The sequence below is a fragment of the Syngnathus leptorhynchus genome, chromosome 2 (assembly GCF_054491065.1).
Source record: "Syngnathus leptorhynchus isolate UIUO chromosome 2, UIUO_Slep, whole genome shotgun sequence".
NCBI classification, from domain to species: domain Eukaryota; kingdom Metazoa; phylum Chordata; class Actinopteri; order Syngnathiformes; family Syngnathidae; genus Syngnathus; species Syngnathus leptorhynchus.
In genome coordinates this window covers 1,907,051-1,926,408 of record NC_141196.1, presented here as the reverse complement: position 1 = coordinate 1,926,408, position 19,358 = coordinate 1,907,051, and the positions used below count along the sequence as shown (strand labels likewise).

The 19,358-nt window shown below is 45.8% G+C and overlaps 6 protein-coding genes and 1 long non-coding RNA gene across 20 annotated transcripts; 2 read left to right on the top strand and 5 right to left on the bottom strand.

Moving 5' to 3' along the window:
• The first annotated feature begins 100 nt into the window (after window positions 1–100).
• On the top strand, window positions 101–9,966 carry LOC147060027 (RNA-binding protein 4B-like). 7 transcript variants are annotated; one of them, XM_085932526.1, is made up of 8 exons: window positions 101–242; window positions 1,046–1,471; window positions 1,556–2,198; window positions 2,457–3,147; window positions 3,645–3,721; window positions 4,743–4,841; window positions 4,936–5,256; window positions 8,816–9,966. In XM_085932526.1, exons 2-3 carry the CDS (start codon window positions 1,063–1,065, stop codon window positions 2,170–2,172), a joined length of 1,026 nt encoding a protein of 341 aa, XP_085788652.1. In that variant the 5' UTR covers window positions 101–242; window positions 1,046–1,062; the 3' UTR covers window positions 2,173–2,198; window positions 2,457–3,147; window positions 3,645–3,721; window positions 4,743–4,841; window positions 4,936–5,256; window positions 8,816–9,966. The 7 variants fall into 7 exon arrangements, with proteins under 7 accessions (XP_085788652.1, XP_085788635.1, XP_085788643.1 ...); XM_085932509.1 differs by having other exon boundaries at window positions 2,457–3,721; window positions 4,743–4,795; window positions 4,936–4,997; window positions 5,126–5,256; XM_085932517.1 differs by having other exon boundaries at window positions 2,457–3,721; window positions 4,743–4,799; window positions 4,936–4,997; window positions 5,126–5,256.
• Window positions 4,238–5,960, bottom strand: LOC147060029 (uncharacterized). 2 transcript variants are annotated; one of them, XM_085932466.1, is made up of 6 exons: window positions 5,882–5,960; window positions 5,497–5,799; window positions 4,889–5,212; window positions 4,706–4,819; window positions 4,583–4,626; window positions 4,238–4,504 (listed from the first exon to the last, which is right to left on the bottom strand). In XM_085932466.1, the coding sequence occupies exons 1-6, from the start codon at window positions 5,922–5,924 to the stop codon at window positions 4,379–4,381; spliced, it is 954 nt and encodes a 317-aa protein (XP_085788592.1). In that variant the 5' UTR covers window positions 5,925–5,960; the 3' UTR covers window positions 4,238–4,378. The 2 variants fall into 2 exon arrangements, with proteins under 2 accessions (XP_085788592.1, XP_085788583.1); XM_085932457.1 differs by having other exon boundaries at window positions 4,238–4,626.
• On the bottom strand, window positions 6,758–8,192 carry LOC147060028 (G protein-coupled receptor 4). The gene is made up of 2 exons (XM_085932446.1): window positions 7,255–8,192; window positions 6,758–7,183 (listed from the first exon to the last, which is right to left on the bottom strand). The coding sequence occupies exons 1-2, from the start codon at window positions 7,935–7,937 to the stop codon at window positions 6,766–6,768; spliced, it is 1,101 nt and encodes a 366-aa protein (XP_085788572.1). The 5' UTR covers window positions 7,938–8,192; the 3' UTR covers window positions 6,758–6,765.
• On the bottom strand, window positions 8,333–10,881 carry ugt5g1 (UDP glucuronosyltransferase 5 family, polypeptide G1). 2 transcript variants are annotated; one of them, XM_085932434.1, is made up of 3 exons: window positions 10,809–10,881; window positions 10,178–10,382; window positions 8,333–10,071 (listed from the first exon to the last, which is right to left on the bottom strand). In XM_085932434.1, exons 2-3 carry the CDS (start codon window positions 10,313–10,315, stop codon window positions 8,779–8,781), a joined length of 1,431 nt encoding a protein of 476 aa, XP_085788560.1. In that variant the 5' UTR covers window positions 10,316–10,382; window positions 10,809–10,881; the 3' UTR covers window positions 8,333–8,778. The 2 variants fall into 2 exon arrangements, with proteins under 2 accessions (XP_085788560.1, XP_085788551.1); XM_085932425.1 differs by having other exon boundaries at window positions 8,333–10,382; window positions 10,809–10,875.
• A 922-nt stretch (window positions 10,882–11,803) lies between these two features.
• On the bottom strand, window positions 11,804–14,234 carry LOC147060025 (cornifelin homolog A-like). The gene is made up of 4 exons (XM_085932570.1): window positions 13,676–14,234; window positions 13,388–13,512; window positions 12,889–13,043; window positions 11,804–12,255 (listed from the first exon to the last, which is right to left on the bottom strand). The coding sequence occupies exons 2-4, from the start codon at window positions 13,494–13,496 to the stop codon at window positions 12,136–12,138; spliced, it is 384 nt and encodes a 127-aa protein (XP_085788696.1). The 5' UTR covers window positions 13,497–13,512; window positions 13,676–14,234; the 3' UTR covers window positions 11,804–12,135.
• Window positions 14,235–14,386: 152 nt separating this feature from the next.
• Window positions 14,387–16,131, bottom strand: LOC147060024 (cornifelin homolog B-like). 4 transcript variants are annotated; one of them, XM_085932551.1, is made up of 4 exons: window positions 16,058–16,131; window positions 15,392–15,504; window positions 15,158–15,312; window positions 14,387–14,639 (listed from the first exon to the last, which is right to left on the bottom strand). In XM_085932551.1, exons 2-4 carry the CDS (start codon window positions 15,486–15,488, stop codon window positions 14,463–14,465), a joined length of 429 nt encoding a protein of 142 aa, XP_085788677.1. In that variant the 5' UTR covers window positions 15,489–15,504; window positions 16,058–16,131; the 3' UTR covers window positions 14,387–14,462. The 4 variants fall into 4 exon arrangements, with proteins under 4 accessions (XP_085788677.1, XP_085788671.1, XP_085788684.1 ...); XM_085932545.1 differs by having other exon boundaries at window positions 15,392–15,531; window positions 16,058–16,103; XM_085932558.1 differs by lacking the exon at window positions 16,058–16,131 and having other exon boundaries at window positions 14,387–14,687; window positions 15,392–16,051.
• A 1,021-nt stretch (window positions 16,132–17,152) lies between these two features.
• On the top strand, window positions 17,153–19,299 carry LOC147060023 (uncharacterized). Of its 3 annotated transcripts, none has more exons than XR_015068368.1 (3): window positions 17,153–17,459; window positions 17,844–18,011; window positions 18,297–19,299. It is a non-coding gene; the product is annotated as an uncharacterized LOC147060023 (long non-coding RNA). The 3 variants fall into 3 exon arrangements; XR_015068367.1 differs by having other exon boundaries at window positions 17,155–17,520; window positions 17,729–18,011; XR_015068366.1 differs by having other exon boundaries at window positions 17,156–17,459; window positions 17,729–18,011.
• The last annotated feature ends 59 nt before the right edge of the window (window positions 19,300–19,358 follow it).

Below are 19,358 nucleotides of genomic sequence, written 5' to 3'. Positions count from 1 at the left end.
ACTCGTTATTATGAGTTACATCACAAAATACACGTAAAAAGACCAAGGTAAACCACACTAGGTTAGTCGAGACTGAAATATTTATAAAAATACAAAAAAATCATTTTATAAAACGTTACATTGAAGAAACAATTTCCATCATCCGAACAATAGGGGGCAGTGTCGGTATGTCCGCCTCAGTCAGAAGCGGAAGTTCAAGTGGCAGGTCGCCGCCGGTTTCTGCTCGGGTCTCCTAACAAAAGGTAGGCGAGACTCTAAGATGTATTCTAATGCTTTCACGTGTATTTCTATTCAAACAAAATAGTTTTTACAGGTTATCGTTTATGGGCTGACCGCTCGTGTAGTTATTCATTAATTTTATTATTTAAAGACGTTAACTTGTGCCATTAGCACGGTAGCCGAAGCTAACAGATTCAGTAAATCTGAGAGTGGCGAGCTATTTCTAAAACAATAATTGTAATAAGCTAATAGTTGCACAACAATCCTCACGGCTGATGTAAACAATCGCTATGTCAATGGGAAACGTTTTACTATGTATAAAGTTTGAATCTCGATGTAAAAATTTGCCCCGGGTTGAATGAATGGCAGCCATTTTGCGTAAACAAAGGAGCCATTTACGCTCTAAAACGCTTAACGTAAAAAAGCTTAACATCGATTAATGTCAGAAACCTATTGAAGGGCGCGCAATCGTTTTCTGAATTCACATGCTAATCTTTATCTATGCCCACATAAATGTCTGAAAATATCAACAATGGGGCCCCAAATTTAGGAATTAATGGGTTGTGAGTTTTTTCTTCCCCCATAAAATAATAAGCTTAACATCACTTGATGCCAGAAAACTGCGATCGATTGTTACCAAAATCTATGTGGACATTTCTACCATAGCCGTATAAATAACTAAAAGTATCAAAGCTAACACACTGGCATTTTGGATTTTGTGGGCAACATCCTTCATCAGAAATGATCCATGTGGTCAAGCTGTCATTGCGCACGCACTAGCGGAACACACCATTTTTTTCTCCCTCCCCATTTGTTTTACATATAGAAACAGGTCGTTTTAACATGGTGAAGATATTTGTCGGGAACCTGCCCCAAGAGGCAACCGAGGAGGAAATCAAGGCCCTCTTCTTGGAACACGGCACAGTCACCGAATGTTCCATCGTCAAAAACTTTGCTTTCGTCCACATGGATGACCGCAAGGCTGCGACGAAAGCCATCAAGGCCTTGCATCTCCACAAGCTTCACGGCTCGCAGATCAACGTGGAGGCCAGCCATGGGAAGAACTACGGCGCGGTCAAGCTGCACGTTGCCAACGTGGAAAGGGGAATGGAAGAAGAACTCCGAGCATTGTTCGAAGAGTACGGCAAGGTCACGGAGTGTGCCATTATTAAGAACTTTGCTTTTGTGCACATGCCGAATTCCGATGAGGCCATGGATGCCATCCAGGGAATTGACAATATAGAATTTCAGGGTAAGCCTCTCCTGTCACAGTGATTGTTATCTGTGTTTACCACTGGTTTCTTTTTTCACACTCTCCCCCTCCCGTTGCATGCAGGTAAACGCATCCACGTGCAGATTTCCAAAAGTCGCCCCCGTGAAGAGCAGGAGGACTACCCTCCTCCCCCAGATGGTGGCGGCTTTTGGCCCCCGCCTTTCCCGGGAAACAGGCTGGAGCCTCCCCCGCCAGGCTTCATGAGAGGTCGCCCCATGGGCCCCGGTTACCCCGCCCCTCCTTTGCCACCCCCGCCCCCGAGGCGAGCCATGTACCCCGAGAGTCCTTACGAGGGTGATCACGGCGGTTACGGCGTAGTCGATTACTATGAAAAATACAGAGCCCGTCCTTACGGCATGGGTCCGGGTGGTCCACCGCCGCCCCCTCCGCCGCCTCCTCCCCCTCCCGGCGTCTCGCGCATGAACTCGCCGCTTGACCCGTACGAGCGTCGGCCGCCGCCTCCCCCCCCTCCTCCGTCGGCGTACTACGGCCGAGATCGCAGCCCCCACCGCAGAGTGCCAAATGCGGCCTCTCCTCCGACCGGTAACGGCTACGCCTACGAGCGCTCCAGTATCGCTCCCGTTTCCCGGGTCCCGCCGTACGGACTTCCTCGGCCCAGGGACCCTTACGCACCGCGACTGCCGCCTCCGCCCCCGCTGCCTACACGCTACGATTATTAAGCGAGGCCCCGGCATTTGAAGTTAAGGTGAGAATAGTCGGGAATGTAAAAGCCGAAATGTAAACGCGTAGCGTTCGGTCCCTGCACGATGTAGATCTCACGAAGCGAGCCGCATGTGGAGGGCGTAAACGAAACTCTTGGAGAGAGACGCTCTTGTCCGTGTGTCCGGTTTAACGCCACGGCAAAGCCACCCGATTCCGGTTTGAACGTGCGGAAGCACAGCCAAAGCACACGGTGTTTCGGGCTCTACGCCAACACCCTTCACTCTTATTTGCTCTCTTTCAGGATCGTCGTTCGCCTTCCTTCGTCGCCACCATCGGATGTTCGTGGCGCTATCTACTTCCTGTCTGCGGCGGAGCGCGTTAATGTTCCCCTGCATTGCAAAGGAACTGAAATGCCGACGTCCTCGTTATTTTTTTCTTTTCCCACGTTTTACTCCACTTTTTACACAAATCCCTCCCCTGATTGTTTCATTGTGATGTAGACAATTGTAATCTTTGCAGCCGAAATCGTTTTCTTTTTAAATTAGCTTCTAATATGTGACATTTTAGTTACCGGCCGGGTCTGAGTCGAAACTGTGAGTGTAAATGTCGACGCGCCTTGGTATTAAATGCGGAGCGGCTCTCGACAAAAGCGACTCCCGTTGACGTCGAAACCTGAACGTGCTTAAAACCGCTGCTCCGAGCGCTCCTGTACCAACATACCTTGTCTGTGCACTCTTGTAAATTAAACCCAGCAGAAGTGGCCCTTAAAAAAATGTGATAATCCCGGCGATCCATGTCCTCGTAAAAATGTCGTACGAGCTGTTGTCATAAACCCAAAATAGTTCAGCAAAGGCCTCGCCTCCGTTTGTATCCCCCGCGCGCGGTAGCCCCGTCACCATCCTCTTATGTATGTGTGTGTGTGTGTGTGTGTGTGTGTGGGGGGGGGCAGGAATGACGGGCAGGAATGACGAGACAAAAACTTCCAAAAGCAGGTAAGTCCAGGGGCATCCACATCCGCTGTAAGTTTCAACCATTTCTACTATTTGTATTCTCTTTCCAGTTGAGGTCCTAAATATTTGGAGAGACTTGAGCATTTTGTTTTTGTCTTTTGGAACCATCTTCAAATTGATTGCTCGGGCTCACTTTTTTTAACAGCTACTTTGGATTAGTTGCTCATTTTCTCTTAGGAATTGTTTCATTCGTAGGAAAAAATGCTTTGTAGTTTTAACTGCACGAATAAATTTTTAAATATAAACAAAACCCATGTCTGTTGACATTGTCTTACAAAGAATCAAAATTCATTTTTGCACGTCGACCTGTTCTAATACAATTAAATCAAACATAGTGCTGTAAGTATCTTGATTGTAGAGGCTATTTTCTTAAAAGCAAAGTGTTATGTGAACGTGACACGTGTAAATGTTCTATAATCCAAAAATGTTCAATCAAAATTCGAAATCAGACGCATGCAATGATGCTATGTGTCCACCAGGCGGCAGAACCTTCTAAATTTCCGGAACGCGGTCAGATGACGTCAGCAGTTTCGAGCACCTCTTCACACCGATTTCGGTATGACGTCCCTGAACTCCAGCAGTTGTTCTTTTAAAAAGACAAATGTGTGTACGTGCTCGCGTGTATTTATCAACTTAAGATGAGGGGGGGGCAATTTTATTTGACTTCAATATCGCCAACTGTTGAACATTTTAGTTATTCAGCAGTCGGACGTACTTCTGTGAAACGTCAAATTAAGCTCACGTAGTTTAGTTATAAAAGTTGCACCGCTGTGAGCTGACGACCTGACAACCACTTTTGGCGTCAATTCTTTATTTTTTATTTTTTAACTTTCCACTGCTAGATTGGGCACGCTTTAAAATGAATGTACTTCCTGCATCCAACCACAAATGGGCCGCATGTCCTGTTTCGTTGACCCTTGCAAATGATGTTTTAAAATGGAGCAAGCTTTGCTTTCTAAACCGCATCAACATCCTGTTAAGGGTCGCTGAGTACCACACAGGTTCCATGAAAGACATTAACCACTGTCACCAACTAAAACAAAATACTTCTTCACAAGAAATTCATCCTCTGGCATGCTAATATCCTCACCTCATTTATTCTTTAGCATTAGAATCGTGAATAAAGACCAGAAAGATTGTTGGTCCACTATTTGTTTTATTATAAGACTCCTATTTTACAATGCAATCTGGTATTAAGCGCCGATGATGTCGATCAATCCGCATGTTGGAGTCGCAATCCGGAGTAAACGCTCTCCTCCGGGCCTCTTTGTCTCCTGCTGTTGGACGATCTCTTTTTGAATTCCAGAGCCACGTACGGCAAAGCGGGGTCATCCTCGCTCTGTGGGGAATTCGATTTTGTACGTGAAAAATGTGTATTTGTGCGCGTCATCGTTTCAAAGAATTTGAATGGGCCAACCTCGTCTATATTGTCATCCGGTATATTTGGCTGTGACATTTTCCCTGTTAATAGAATCAAAAGACAATCTATTTTTTTTTTTTTTACTCCACGTGCTATGAAAAAAAAGATTGAGTCCAATACCTGAGAAATTGTTGTCTTTTTGTCTCTTTTTACAAAGGAGGACCGTAAGACAGACAATGACGAGGAGGGACGCAAGCAGAGATGCGAGCAGTAGGTACAAGTGGATCTTTTCACCTGTGGAATGAATGCACACCATGTGAGATTTAAAAAAAAAATAAAAAATGATGGCATTTAAGACTTCACCTCTGATTCCTACTTCGGACCCCTTTCCAAAAACAATTTCCCCACAGGAGGCCACGGCGCAGTAATACGTCCCGGCGTCGGACTGGGTGACGTCCCGCTTGGACAGCATGTAAACGCAACCCGACTCGGACGCCGTCAGACACCCGCTAGTGTTCTCCGACTGCGCGTATATATAGTGGGAGTCGCCCGAGGCCTTTCGGAACCAGTAGACCGTGTGTCCCCCGTTGCTGGTTCCAGGGTGCAGGGTGCAGTTCAGAGTGGCGGACCCACCCGGGGACACCGTGATGGACGTCGGATGCTGGATGACGGACAGGCGACGGGATTCTGAAAGGGAATTAAAAGAAGCTCAGAGCGAGGAACCACGTTTGGTAAGTGTTCATCATTGTCTGGAATTTGATTGATTTTTTTTTTTCGCACCAATTTGGTTGTTTTTCCTTGGGCGTGGTTTTTCTTCTTCTTTTTTTTTTTTTTTACATTTAAACTTTTTTTTTTTCTAAAAACAACAGCAATCTCACTCACTCAAAATTGAATATGAAATAAAAAAGAATTTTTACTCTCTAATTTACGTTGATATTTAGGTGAGTTAAATGTCGAAAGAGACGCCGTACCTTTTACAAGCAAAAAGATTCCACTCTCAAAGCTCATGATATTGACACTGCTCTGGCCGCAGTAGTACATGGCCGTGTCCGAGAGCTCCACGTCAGAAATGTTCAGATGGAAGAAATTTTCTCCGATGTGGAGTTTTATCCGCTGGTGGCTTTGAGAGATTTGCCCGTAGATGTAGAAGGACGAAACGACTTGCGGACGGTCGCCTGCCACCTGCTTGTACCAAGACAGATATTTGGCGCCAGGCTCAAAGTAGCAGGGTAGGCTGACATTGTCACCCAGATTGGCAAAACGCACACTCGCATCTGAAACGCACACAAAAGTACGTTAGAAGGGCTTTGCCATTCAAAAAAAATATATATATAATTTTGTAATGATGGAACTTACGTGCTCTAAAAAGAGCAATCAACAGCACGCCGAGCTTGAACATCCCGTTCTCCGTTGAGACTTCTACCTTAATGGCGGAGTCACCCAAAAAGGGCTTGACGTGAAAAACAAGCCTCTTCCTCCAGTGGAAAAAAAAAAAAAAAAAAAAGTCTTCTCAGCTCAAAGGTGTTGCAGATGTTGTCGTATGTGCTTGTGCAACAATCTTCAAAATATACCCGTGTGTCTGCGTGCGCTTTTTTTTTTTTTTTTTCCCCTCAACATTTCAATCGTTTTGTGGACTGGATCCTTCTTGTTCACTGCACAGATGACCCCGACGACACTTAGTTGCAATTATCTTGCAGTGCAAAGGCCATTTATTCATTCGAAATGTCTTGAATTGAGTTTTTCAGTGCATAAAAACAATTTCTGTCCAATTACAACCAAGACAATCGATAGCGTTGTTGATGGTTGGTATTTTTTTTCCAAAATGTTATTAGTTTTTGGGACACCAGAGATTCTGCTATCTTAAGCTTGCAATGTTTTTTTTTTGGAAAAAATAAATTGTCATATTAAAAAAAAAAAAAAGTGCATGCCTACATATTAGGGTTGGCGTGACACACACACACACACACACACACACACACACACACACACACACACACACACACACACACACACACACACACACACACACACACACACAATTAACAAGTACATCAAGTATAGCTTTGGCCCACTTAAAGCCCTGAACTAAATGTGACCTCAAAAATATATATTGTAGTCTGGCACAAAGAGTACTTTATTCACGCAGTACTACTACTTTGCCCCCCTAGAATATACAGCAATTTTTTTTATTTTTTTTCGAGGATTTCAAAGGGGTCTTTGGAATGTGTCAAAGAAAGCCTTCAGGTAACAAGCAGATTATTTTGTCCACTTCCCTTGTCTGGATCCGGATGAGCTCTGCTGCTCCCAGCTGTCACTTTGCCAGGATTTTGGCCTCGCCCGGAGCAAGGCAGCGACCTTCTCAGCTCCAGACGCGCATCGGCGCACAGGAAAATGTAGAAGAGGGGATCGAGCATGGTGTTGAGGCTGGTCAGCCCGTAGCACAGGCGGTAGAGCAAGAAGATGGAGCGCTCCAGCACGCACGGCTCCTCGGCCTTCAGCAAGGACGCAAATCTGTAGCCGCCTACCAAGTGGTACGGTCCGAACACTACGATGAAGTTGACCGTGATGACCACCAGGACGCCGACGATCTTGCGACGTTCGTGGGCCGACAGGGAGGGAGAGTGGCGTAGGGTGACCCAGATGTGGGCTGACGTGTAGCTGAAAGTCAAATATGGGGAGAAAAAAAAAAAAAGATAATAGGACGTAAGTGTCTGCGAGTTCAGGCTTACCCGAGTATGGCGCACGGCAACAGGAAGCCCAGAGCCACAGTGGTGATCTTGAAGTGGGCATAACGTGGGCTGACAGGATACTGCTCCAGACACAGTCGCCGCTCCGAGTCAAAAACGGATGGCAAGAGTCCAGAAAGGCAGAAGAGGAACGTGAACGTCCACACCGCCAAACCCGACACCGCGGCCACCCGGACCGTCCTAACCCTGCGACTGCTCAGCGGGAACACGATGGCCAGGCAGCGGTCTAGCGCTATCAGGCAAAGGAACATGACGCTGGCGTAGACGTTGACGTAGAACACGTAGCCCACCAGCTCGCAGGTCAGCTGACCATAGGGCCAGCGGTGGCTGCCCTGCAGGTACAGGATCCACAGGGGCAAGGTGAGCAGCTGCAGGAGGTCGGACAGAAGCAGGTTGAGGATGTAAACTCGCTGGCATCCGCCACTACCCGAGCGGCCCAGGTGGTACAAGCCCCAGAGCGACAGCAGATTGCAGGGAAGGCCCACGGCGAAGACCAGACCGTAGATGCAAGTCAAGCCCGGGACGTCCGTCTCCAAGGGGAGGCCGCAGCTGTCGTTGGACATGGCAAACGCCGCACGCCTACACGCCACTTTGCCATTCGACAATACAAACTTCTTCTGAGATATTCCCACGGAGGCCAGATTCGGGTTTTGTCTGCCAAGCATCCATCAAGGGGACAAACAGCACCTGCGGCACCGGGAGCAAGAACATCACCTTCAAGCGAACCGCTTCGACTTCCTTGTTGCTGGGTGACCCGCGCTCAACAAGTGCTGGGAACGCCGTGTCTGGAGCGACTTTTGTCCATTCTTTGATCGTTTCCTCCACAGGAAGCCGACATCTTGGCTTTTACGGGCAACATCCTGAGATAGGAGAACGCCTTTTGGGCTTGGGCAAAAACATACAGACGCTACAGGTCACGCTACAAGCTGGAAAATCTGCCCGTTAAACGCGTGAATGTATGTACGTACGTTAGGATTTCGGGAGTTTGCAATATCCGGAGGGTTCAGACAATTTAGATCAATGTGAGAATTGTTTCCTGACACATTAACAACTCACAGTATTTATTTTTGTCTGTAAAAAAAATTCTTTAATTTGAAAAAAATGTATCAAAGACGTGACCTCGATATGGACAAGGTTATGGGATTTCATATTTGAAATGTTATGTACTTTGCTGGGAGGGAAAACACAATTGCAATTGTCCTGGGGAAGAATGGCTGTGTGGGGACAATTGGCTTCAGGAAGTATTTTTTAAAAAAGGAAAGCTTGTTCATGTCCAATCGCTCATTTTGCTCCCTTGAAAATGCCACCAGACTGATTTATTGATTAAAAAAAAAAAAATCCGACATCATGATGAACAACAAACCGACACCCTTGTCCCAGCTTATAGAGACGCACTTGACCCGGTCACCTTTTCTACGCTAACGTTGCTCAGCATTTTGATGTCGGATTCAGTGGTCCAAATGAAATTAGTCTATACTGACAACCAATATCAACAAACCGAATGTTTCATTCGCGTTTCATCTTTCTACCGAACCGCCTACAGCAAACGATCTTACAGAAGAACATGGAAATCCACGCAAAAGCCACGACGACAGCGGTGACGAACAGAACCACGTCCAGGCAGAAGTAGGAGTACCAAGGCAGGCTGTACCCGACCGAACGCAGATGGGACGCTCCTCCGTGCCTGGTCACGTACTCGATCCAAAAGATGGCCGTCTCCAACGGAGTCATCGGGCGATCGTGATGGAGACGAGAGAGTCGGCGCATGTTATCGCGGTAGGTGGGATTCTCCAGGATGTCTCTGAGAGCTTCCAGGAAGCTTTCCACGGTGAGCGATTTGGCCTCCACCACTCGGGCTGCCCCACGCACCTTCAGTCGCAATAGGTTGTCAAACTGGTCAAAGAGCAGCGGCAGACCCAGAACCGGAACCCCGTGGTAGATGGCCTCGTACATGCCGTTGGTACCTCCGTGAGCGACAAAGGCGCGGGTTTTGGGGTGTCCCAAGAGGTCATTCTGAGGCAACCAGTCCACCAACAAGGTGTTGTCGCCCAAGGACGAAGGCTTCTCCCCCTTGATCCTCCAGACCACCTTCTGAGGGAGCTGAGCGAAGGCAGCGGCGATGGCTTCGGTGACATCACGGGGCAGGGCCGACACCAGCGTTCCCAAAGACATCACCACCACCCCGTGCTCCCCCGAGCTCTGCACGAAGGCTTCTAGATCCGCAGGCAAGGGTTTGGCCTTCTCACACTGGAAACCCCCCACGTAGAAGACATTTGGCATGGTCGGCCGCGGGAGCTCAAAGATAAAATCTGACCTCACCAGCCAGATATCCGCCGCGTGCTCCAGGGTGAACAAGTCAGTCTTGGGTGGAAAGTGGCGCCGGAACAAATCTGCATAAACCGGGTTGATGTAAAAGTGGAGTTCAATGAGGCTGTAAATGTAATGTAGCATGTTTTTAAGTCTTCCCGGAAAATCCATCTGATCGTCCAGCTCACTTCCGGGCACGGGGACGTAGGAAAGCGGGGAAGGGGCCATGGCAAAGTGGCTCTCGCCATTATTCATCCAGCGCACGTTGAAAACCATCGGCAACTTGAGGTAATTCCCCAGAAGCACCCCCACCGTCAGGCCGGGATCCGTTAGCATCAGATCAAACTTGGCCTCTCGTAGCTTTGCGACGAAAGCCGGGTTGTCCAACATCTCGCCGGTTGCATCGGCCAGAGTTTTATGTCCAGTCGCCAACAGGTTTGTGATCAAGCGCTGCTGGTAGAAGGTCCTCAAGAAGCCGGCGGACCGGCGGACCTGGAGAACATCCAAGAGCAATTTATTGTAGTAGTCCTTGTTGATGCCGTCCTCCAACATGCGGGCGGTGATAGAAGTGTAGAAGGAAGCGTTGGTCGGGATGTACCAGCTGTTGGGGGAGTGCAGCACCGTGAGTTGGTGTCCTCTGGAGTGCAGCTCTTTCAGGATCACCTCCATGTTGATCCAATGGCTGCCGTCCACCGGCACCACCAGGATCCTGCTGCTGTCGATTCCAACCGGCCATAGCGACAGGATGCCCAAAGCTGCGAGGAGCGCTGCCATAGTCTTGGGAATTTCCCGGGAGAGACGATCTAGCCGCACGGGGAAAGACATTCAATTAGAAAGCCGGGTTGCAACTTGAATGGAGATGCGCAAACCCTGACAGGTATGTCTTTTTAGCCACACAAAGTTTTAAGAAGTCTGTATTATCTTTATTTTTCTGGCATTCTCCATTGTTTTTTTTTTTTTGGGTGAAGGTACAAATTTGAGTGGAAACTAATTTGCCGACCACTGGAAGTATATCACAAATGGGATGTAGTCCATGTCCTAATAAGCTAGCAGAGCTAGCTGAGCTGAGCAGAGCAGTCAGACATTTTTTTCAACTTCATACACAAAATGAGTCAGCGTGTCTACAACTTCCATGAGGCACATGGAACTTTGTCTCTGCTCGCCCCTTCCCGTTATTATTTTCCAAATGACTGAATGATCAAATTGTGCAAAATGTTCAGGTAGCTCACCTTTGTTGTTTTCAAAAGAACACTTTTTACTTCCCGACTCTGTGATTCCCTGGAACACCAAACACACAACCCGCCAGGTCAGAGTCCAAGGTCGAGAAAGTAAATCAATCACGTGACGAAAGGCGAAAACCAGCAAGTGAACGCGAGAACCGCTCGTTTCTATATGGTTCATGGCAATGATCTGACAACAAAAAAGAATGAAACCATTTTTGTCACACTTTTATGTCTGGCATTAAAATGTGTCCTTCTTCCAAGATATCTTTGTGGGCCATAAAGTTTTTACTCAGACATCCATTACTTCATGTTTAACAGCACCTCCACATAGATGCTAATTGCTAGCCCGCGTGCCTATAGTGTTTCTCATTATTTGTTAGCATTTAGTTAGCAGAAGCTACACTTGCTTTGAATAAACGAGCAATGATCTTTGTTTAATGGTTCGACGAGAAGGTAAGTTTCAGCTGAGAGTTGCAGGGAAAGCCTACAAGAACATCCGAATTTTAATTAGGGTTAGTCAGAGGCATTTGAACTGCTGTAACTCTCATTTAATATAATCAAACTTGGAGCAATATATTGACTTGATCGATTGAGTTGCATGGAAAATTCCGTGCAGTTTCTCGAGGCCTTAATGAGACCAGAAGAAAATGCGAGGGGAACGGCAGTGGCGCAGGAAATGCCAAAGTGGCACGGAGAAGAAGGAAAATAACGTGAGCAAGAATAAGTATGCTCCAGTGATGTTCTCAAGGTTCCATCTGCGAGCCAAACTCTCGGGACACTCGCCGGTCCACCAAGGCTTCCTTCCTGCAATTGTCCCACACCTCACGACGCTGACACATTCGATTCCCCGGTGCTCCTCCGAGAGCCGCTTTTTGTTTGTTTGTCATTTTGCCAGCCATTTCACACCATGCTCGCCGTTCACGTCAACCATTGGAAACAGCTTTGGAAAGTTCCGCGACTTCACACTTGGATTCAAACACACTTAAGTTACTGATGTTTTTTTATTTAATGCTTAATACAAACAAAACATAGAAATATTGACATTGATTGGAATCTTTTCATCTTTATTACAAATATTTTGAATTAAACCTAACTATGATGTGCTCTATCAAAACAACAATAATTTAGTTTTTTTTTTTTCTTCAACGACGTGACATAGGTCAGGTCTCCAGATTTACTCTATGTGACGTGACGTATATCCTAAAGTTCAATCAGCTGTTCGGTGACATTCCAAGAGTGGCGACGTATCAGATAATAGATGAGACACAAAGTCCCAGAATGTGCTCACGGCTCGAGCGATGACGCAAGGGATGAAGACCTCGGGCGTTTTTTTTCAAGGTGCCATGTTGACGAACGTGATAGGGTTTTTTCTGGCTTGGATTTCGCGGGAGATTTGGCACCAGGTGCACGGGCCGCAGCAGCAAGCGTAGATGCAATCACTGCAAACTGTACCCTGTGGATGACAAAATGACAAATTGAACCAGGACATTTATTGCTCAATTGTGCAGTTGATAGAAAAAGTCTACACACCCCTGTTTGAATACCAAGTTCTTACAAAACAGACTCGAAAGATTCATTTAAAAACTGTTTCCACCATAAATTTGAGCAATTTTCTTGACAACTGATTAGATTTTTTTTTTCTCCCCCCCCCCAAAAAAAAAATCAAAAGAAGTAAAAAATAAACAACTGAGATAATATGGTTGCAAAAGTGTACACACTCTCATAACTGGGATGCAACTTGTGTAAAAATGGGAGTCATTTCAATTGCCTTTGATTAACCCCAAACACATTTCAGATGTTCTTGTTGGCTGACCAGTCTTGCGCGAATAACAGCAGCTGCTATTTTAAACCGTTCATAGTTCCCTTTGTTGTAGGCGTTTGTGCCAAAGAATTCAAATCAAAAAGGTTTTAATTATATCTTTTAATCATGAACTGGGTTTTTAAATTGCAAGTAGGGAGGAATTATCAACAGTTCACAATAAGTCAACTTGTTCAACAAAAACAAATTGAAACAAGGCTGTACGGACTTTTAAGTGGGACAATTGTTTTGTTTTTTGAAACTATTCCATTGCGCTTGTGTGAGTACCTGAATGCCATAGCGTTGGCGTACGGACACCCGAAGGGCGGTGGTCATGGGCGGGATGATCCCAAAGGCATCCAGCAACGGCAAACAAAGACACTCACCGGCGTCGTGCGACGTTTTACACGTGAAGCACGGAAGGCACCAGAAGGCAAAACAACCTGGATAGAAAAAAAGAAGATTTTCACCAAAACAGTGGACATACACTTTTGAGGGTCTCAGGACTTGTCAAGACTCCCCCCCCCCCAATTCTCTAGGCATCTGGGCAAATTGATAAATTTCTCGCCCTAGTTACCTTTCTCTTGTCACGCCCGCATCGTGGCGCTCATTAAGTGTTCACGTCACGTAGCGCCTTTTATCATAGAAAGCATCAAGGACGGCTGAACTAACCGTGCCTTAACCCTTCCCCGTAACGCCTCATCTCCAATATGAAGCTTCTGATAGCATTCTTGGCGTGGAATCATGTCTAGCCATCATCGACTGCACACGCAAGGCACTCGCTCACATTGCGGCAGGTCGTCGAAGCAGTCGCAGATGTCCGAGCTCCACTGGTTGTTCAGGCTGGTCATGGTGGTCATGGTGAAGGCTTTGGGTTGGTTCATCTGGTAAGACATCGTTGCTCTCTTCGATCTGCCACAATCAAATGACCTCAATCGTGAAAACAGCCAACGCTAACAATTCAATTCAACTTGATATTCACTGCCGACACAGTTGATATCTTTGACGTCTATAACCGTCAATGGCACTGAATGACTCAAATAGGACTCAAGTTTTGAAAAGCAGGACAACTTACAAGAGTGGAAGTCGTACGCGTTCCTGTCGTAGGAGGCGGCGACTGATGCACGAGCCTCCGCACGGTTCTTATTTTATAGACGGTCGTGTCACAGTAACTGGTCGGGCCGGTCCAATAGCGTGCGATAATGAAATTGTACAGAATGAAGTCGACTGATTCTCCTGATTAGATTACCGTTATGCAAAACATATTGGAAGGTGTCAAAAGGATGTCTCGTGTACGCAAGCCTGATGCCTGACATATTTGTTCTTTTTTCATGAACGTCATTGTTTATATTATAATCATTTTCTTCAGGATCAGAAGAGATTTGTGCTGACAATCTGAAATTCACATTTTTGTTTGTTATTTCTGACCTGCTGCTCTTCAAATAGATAGTTCAATCTCTTCATACCTCTTCAGTTCTGCTGGAGTACCACAAGGCTCAATACCGGGTCCTCTTTTATTCAGTCATGTCAATCAATCACCAAATGCTTGCAGAACTGATTGTGTTGCTTCCATTTGAATACAAAACAGCAAACAAAAAATTGTTTTTCTCCCGACAACCAGCAGAGGGAAAGCAACGAGGAGTCTTTGTGGGTGGAGAAAAACATTGTGCTAGTGTTTTCCCAACTATACCATTGATTCATCGAACTTTGCCAGCAGCAGAAAGTGAGTGACAGAAATTCCGAATCCTCTTCCAGAAAATGGCAGATGGTTGAAATACTGTTGAAATTCACACGAGAGAAATGTTTATTTTATTTTTCAGATTGTCTTGTTGCCTTGTCCCTAGAAGTCTGGCCCTTGTGGTTCAGACCAAGTGCGCTCCCTGCAGGGGAGTCAATGCCATGTATTTGTCTGAGAAAGAGGAGGAGGACAAAGAGGAGGCGGCGTGAAATGCAGCTCTTCTTTTCAGCTCTCTGGAGATCTGGAGCCAAGATAGCGGGTAGCAGCAGCATCCGTACAGGCAGTCGCCCCACACGCTCCCCTGGAAGAGAGCACGAGTGGGAGGATCCAGCCAAAGGTCAACATTTACCTGGACTCAGACAACATTAGAAATCATCCTATATTTGGATGCAAAGCAGAGACACGCTTCAAGTAAATCAAACTACTAATGTCATTACCATGCACGTAGTGACTTTGATATAAAATGTTCATTTATTTTTCATCTCAATCCTGCAAAAAGTCTGAACGCTGGCTCCGCGGCCCACTCCGCCTCCGGAGGTGCCAACATTATCAACCACCTTCTTCTTTCATGGCAGTGCTCCAACTCTACAGCAAAGCCGCCCCCACCTGCATCTTTGTTTCTCAATCCTAGCCCGGTCCGGACTCTGAAAGTCAGCCATTTTAATCTACATTAGGACGCATTTCTCAATTTGAATTTATCTTAAGGACCAAAAAAAAACATCTTTGGGCTGCTGTGGAGCTGCGAATATTGTTTCGTTGACAGTGGAAAGGTTGTCTCGAAAATGAAACCTCAATGATTTCAAAATCGTTCATTCGTACCTTTATGCCGTATTTTTCCCTGACAGAGGCCCTCACGGCGAGAGAGGCCGGGGGTACGCAGCCAAGACAGTCCAGCAGCGGCAGAAGGGGGCACAGGCCCGCATTCCTGGCCACCTTACAGGTGAAGAGTGGCAGGCAACACAGTGCAAAACAGCCTGCACAAACACACCCAGTGGGGGTCATCGCACAATGATGTCATCAGATTACCCCCCCTCCCCCGCCAGGTACACTTACAGTCTCCAACGTCTTGATGGCAAGCACACAGGCCCGTGCTCCATTGCGCCCCCTCCTGGGTGCGCCAACTTTGCGGCTGGGCCCCGACCACAAACATCTCAAATCATCTTTTTCTTGTTGAAATGAATGAAACCGACCAGCTTATTAAAAAAAAAAAAAAGAACTCTATAATATTCTACTTTATAAAATCGTTTGCCCATCCGGATTTATTGCTTCAATTCATTTCCTTGTGTTGGCCTTTCTGGAGTACCAGCCTTAACCAATGAGTGGCAAGATAATACAGTTATGCAGACACCAGGAAAGAAGACTTTCACAACTACTGTAACTGCATTTATGTCCGTTTTTCACAGAGGATATCCGCTTTTTCGCTGGTATCACAAAATGTATTCAAGTCTTACACTGATACATTATTTTGTTGGAAATACAATGCTCACTTTGACAATGTAATGTTCGTGACTTAACAAGGTAACATTTTGAGGACATGTTAACTACTATCTTTACTTATTAACACACAAGCATTTCTTTAGGCCTCTAGTAACATTCTGGCTCTGACCGGAACTCTGCAGACTGGATACGACTTTGGTCAACCTTTAGCTTCAATCAGTCATCTTTTGGTGAAAACAAAACAAGTGGATGTTTAATAGAAAAAAAAAAAGCACAACTTACCTGACTTGCACAATCCTTGGAAGTCTGTATTCCTTTTTGACCACTTTATGTCTTTTAAGCGGAGTGTTTTGGTGTCTACACAACATGACACTGTTTTGGGATAAACAACAACCAGTTCCCGTGTGACTCTGCTGAGCCAAACACTTTGCTAGTTTCTTGTTGGGAATTCTCCAAAGTCTGCAAATGTTCAAATTGTTCACACCTTCAGATGTGTCCGTTGCTCACGTGGATACTGCACACTGTAAAAAAGACAATTTTATTTTGTCCTGGAGCGTAAAACAGTGATTTAAAATTTTTGACATTTGACAGTTATAGCAATAATATTAGTTTGCACAATAGAGGGTTTTATTTTCTGGCAGATTTTTCACTATTAAATAAAACTGCTGGTCAAACTCAAAAACTTAAAGGCCACAAACTTTGGTCATAGTTATATAGGGCAATTAAACCAAATATTTTAAGATTGTCTATTGCACAGGTGTCAAAGTCAAGGCCCGGGGGCCAGATACGGCCCCGCCACATCATTTTATGTGGCCCGCGAAGACAAATTGTGCATCAAATTTGTGTGTCATTACTAGAATTGCAAATTATCTTCACTTTTAATAATCTTTTTTTTTAAATAATTGACCAGTTTTTACTCGTCTGATACAAGTTATCTGTCAGTTTGTTTTGTGGCTTTTACTGTATGTGCTCATACATTTATTTGAGTTGAGTCATAATGGCCCTCCGAAAGAAGCTATGACGACAATGAGGCCCGCAAAAAAAAACAAAAAACAAAAAAAACGAGTTTGACACCCCTGGTTTATTGTGAAAATTGGCTTTCTTCCACTTAACAAATGTATTCATGTATGATCCTCCGACTTCAACCCCAAAAAAGATATTTTAGAGCCAATAAATTGCTTGCTTTGTTTTCCCTACATCGATGTTAATAATTCACCTTTTAAAGTTGTTCCAACTTTAATGACCGTTTCATCCCCCAAAAAGTGCAACTTGTGTTTTTTTTTTTACTGTCTGGTCAGGTGACAAAAAAGCATCTCATGATTTATAGATGCGGATTGTCAAGGTGTGCCAATGAGTGATTGGTTGAGGCGCTGTGACGTAAGCAACTACGCATCACCACCTACGGTTAAAGTTTTGTGCTTCAATGACAGCAGGCGTCAGCAGCGGTGTGGATTTGCTTACATCGTCCAGCTCAACGACGCGCACATTTTGGGGAGCACCGGGAAGAGAAAGCGGCCGGAAAAAAAAAAAAAGCCCACAGCAGAGAGGCTTCTTTCAAGAAATACACTCTCGCCTTCTATTCTGCGGCGCGTCGAGCAAGTGTGAGAGAGGGAGAAAGAGAGAGAGCGAGGGGGAGAGAGCGAGAGAGAGAGAAAGAGCCCCAGTAAACAACAACACGGCTGTGGTGAGGCGCCTTTCATTTTTTCGGCTATTTGTCTCTGCGGCCTAAGATGAGGAGGATATGGGTAATTATTATTTGCCATTGAATCTTTGTAAACAGATAATGTACTGATGGAGCGTATTTGAAGCAAGATTTTAAAGGAATGTTGACTGGGTGCTATTGGTTTGATAAACTGTGGGTTTTTTTCCCCCCAACTTTAATTTCAGTTGCTTCGATAGGCTAGACGATATTCGCTGAATTAATTTCAACGTGTGTATTATTTTAATTCACAGCCCAGAATTGAATCGTGAGAGCTCTTCCGGAAGTGAAGCTCAGCAACAACAAAGCTCGACTTCTTTGGCTGTGGGGACATCTAGCGGCTGAAATTGTCGCTGCGCCTCCTTGCAGACATGTACGGCGCTTCTGGCGTCCCCGAGCTGATCCCGCCGGCGGGGCCGCCAATGCAGCCTGGACCCGGGGCCCAGCACGGCCAAGGCAGCGGGCCCAATGGTCCTAACCCCCAGCGGCTTGGCCAGAGGGCCCCCAAGCTGGGACAGATTGGTCGCTCCAAGAAAGGTGAGACTCAAAGAGAATTGCTCTCTCTGTGGATTTCAAGCAACCGCATAACAGAGCTTAATGCTAACACATCATGGGAAATTCTGCAGATAGGCTAACGAATAGCGTCGTCATCACGGTCTTGTAACTTCTCATGCAAATAACACAAATGGTGGCGCAACATTTGTAGACAGATAATACAAATTCACAAATATATTCTTTACGCTCTGACTAGACTAAAATTACCAAGCGAGAGGTGGGCGATGTAGTGATGTGGGTTCAATCCTGACTCTTTTGTCATTTTAGTGGACTTGGACGACGAAGTACTGGACGACATCATGAACAACAACGGCCAGTGTCCCGTGTCTCTCCCCATGTCCTGAACCTGGAGACCTCCTTCCCAGTGTCTCCATCTCGGCCTGCGGTCGTCTCCAAGCGATGGCGCAACTTGGCCCGCAGAGGGCGTCGGCGGGAGCCTCCGCCCACATTGTAAAATACAAACAATTGATGTCACCTCATTTCAGACTTTCGATGGCGCCGCACGTCCCGGGAGGTCTGCGGCGACCTGCCGACTGAGCTTCTGAACGAGTCCCAGTGAGAAGATGCCCCCTCTTGTGACGGATTTACGGCATCTGGTTGTGCAATGGCTAAGCTCCATACTGCTAACACTGGTAGTGTGCTAACTGTATAACCCAGTGAATGAAAGTTTATTTATGACATGAGAAAAAGTACCGATTTATTATTTTTTTGTTTGTTTGTAAAATGTGAAGTTATGTGCTTTCAAAAAAATCATTTCTAATTGCTACTTTGTCAACTATGAAGTTGTTTGCACTTTGTGGGGATGCCCGTGACACGTGTTCTTTGCATGGAGCATCTCTTTTTCAAGGGCTACGTCGTCATACTAATGACACCGCACCGCTGTTGCCTGCATGCTGAGCTAGCCGTGGCTGGATGAGCCTATACAATTGTGAATGTTTTCGAGTCCCCCGCCATGTTCTCGTCAATCTACTGGAGGTTACGATTTACTCAAGGAGCTGGTGGAAACAAGCTTGTGATTTGCTGTGACAATCACACCAACTGACTATTAGGATGATCATTATTGTTGTACTGAGATGCTCATTCTTGTATAATGTGACTTTTGTTATTTTTTTTCTTTCTAATGTTTTGAGGGGGGGGGGGGCTGTGAAATTGTAACAAATGTTTATTTGATGTGGACTTTGTTGGCTGTTTGCATGAAAGTGGACAACTTTTCAAATCTGCATCCGGGGAAATAAACGTATCTTTATCGAGGATGTTGTGGAAAGAAAGCATTTTTGACCATGGCGATGTAAGAAGCGACTGCTCTTGTTGCCGATTTAGTTTTTCCGT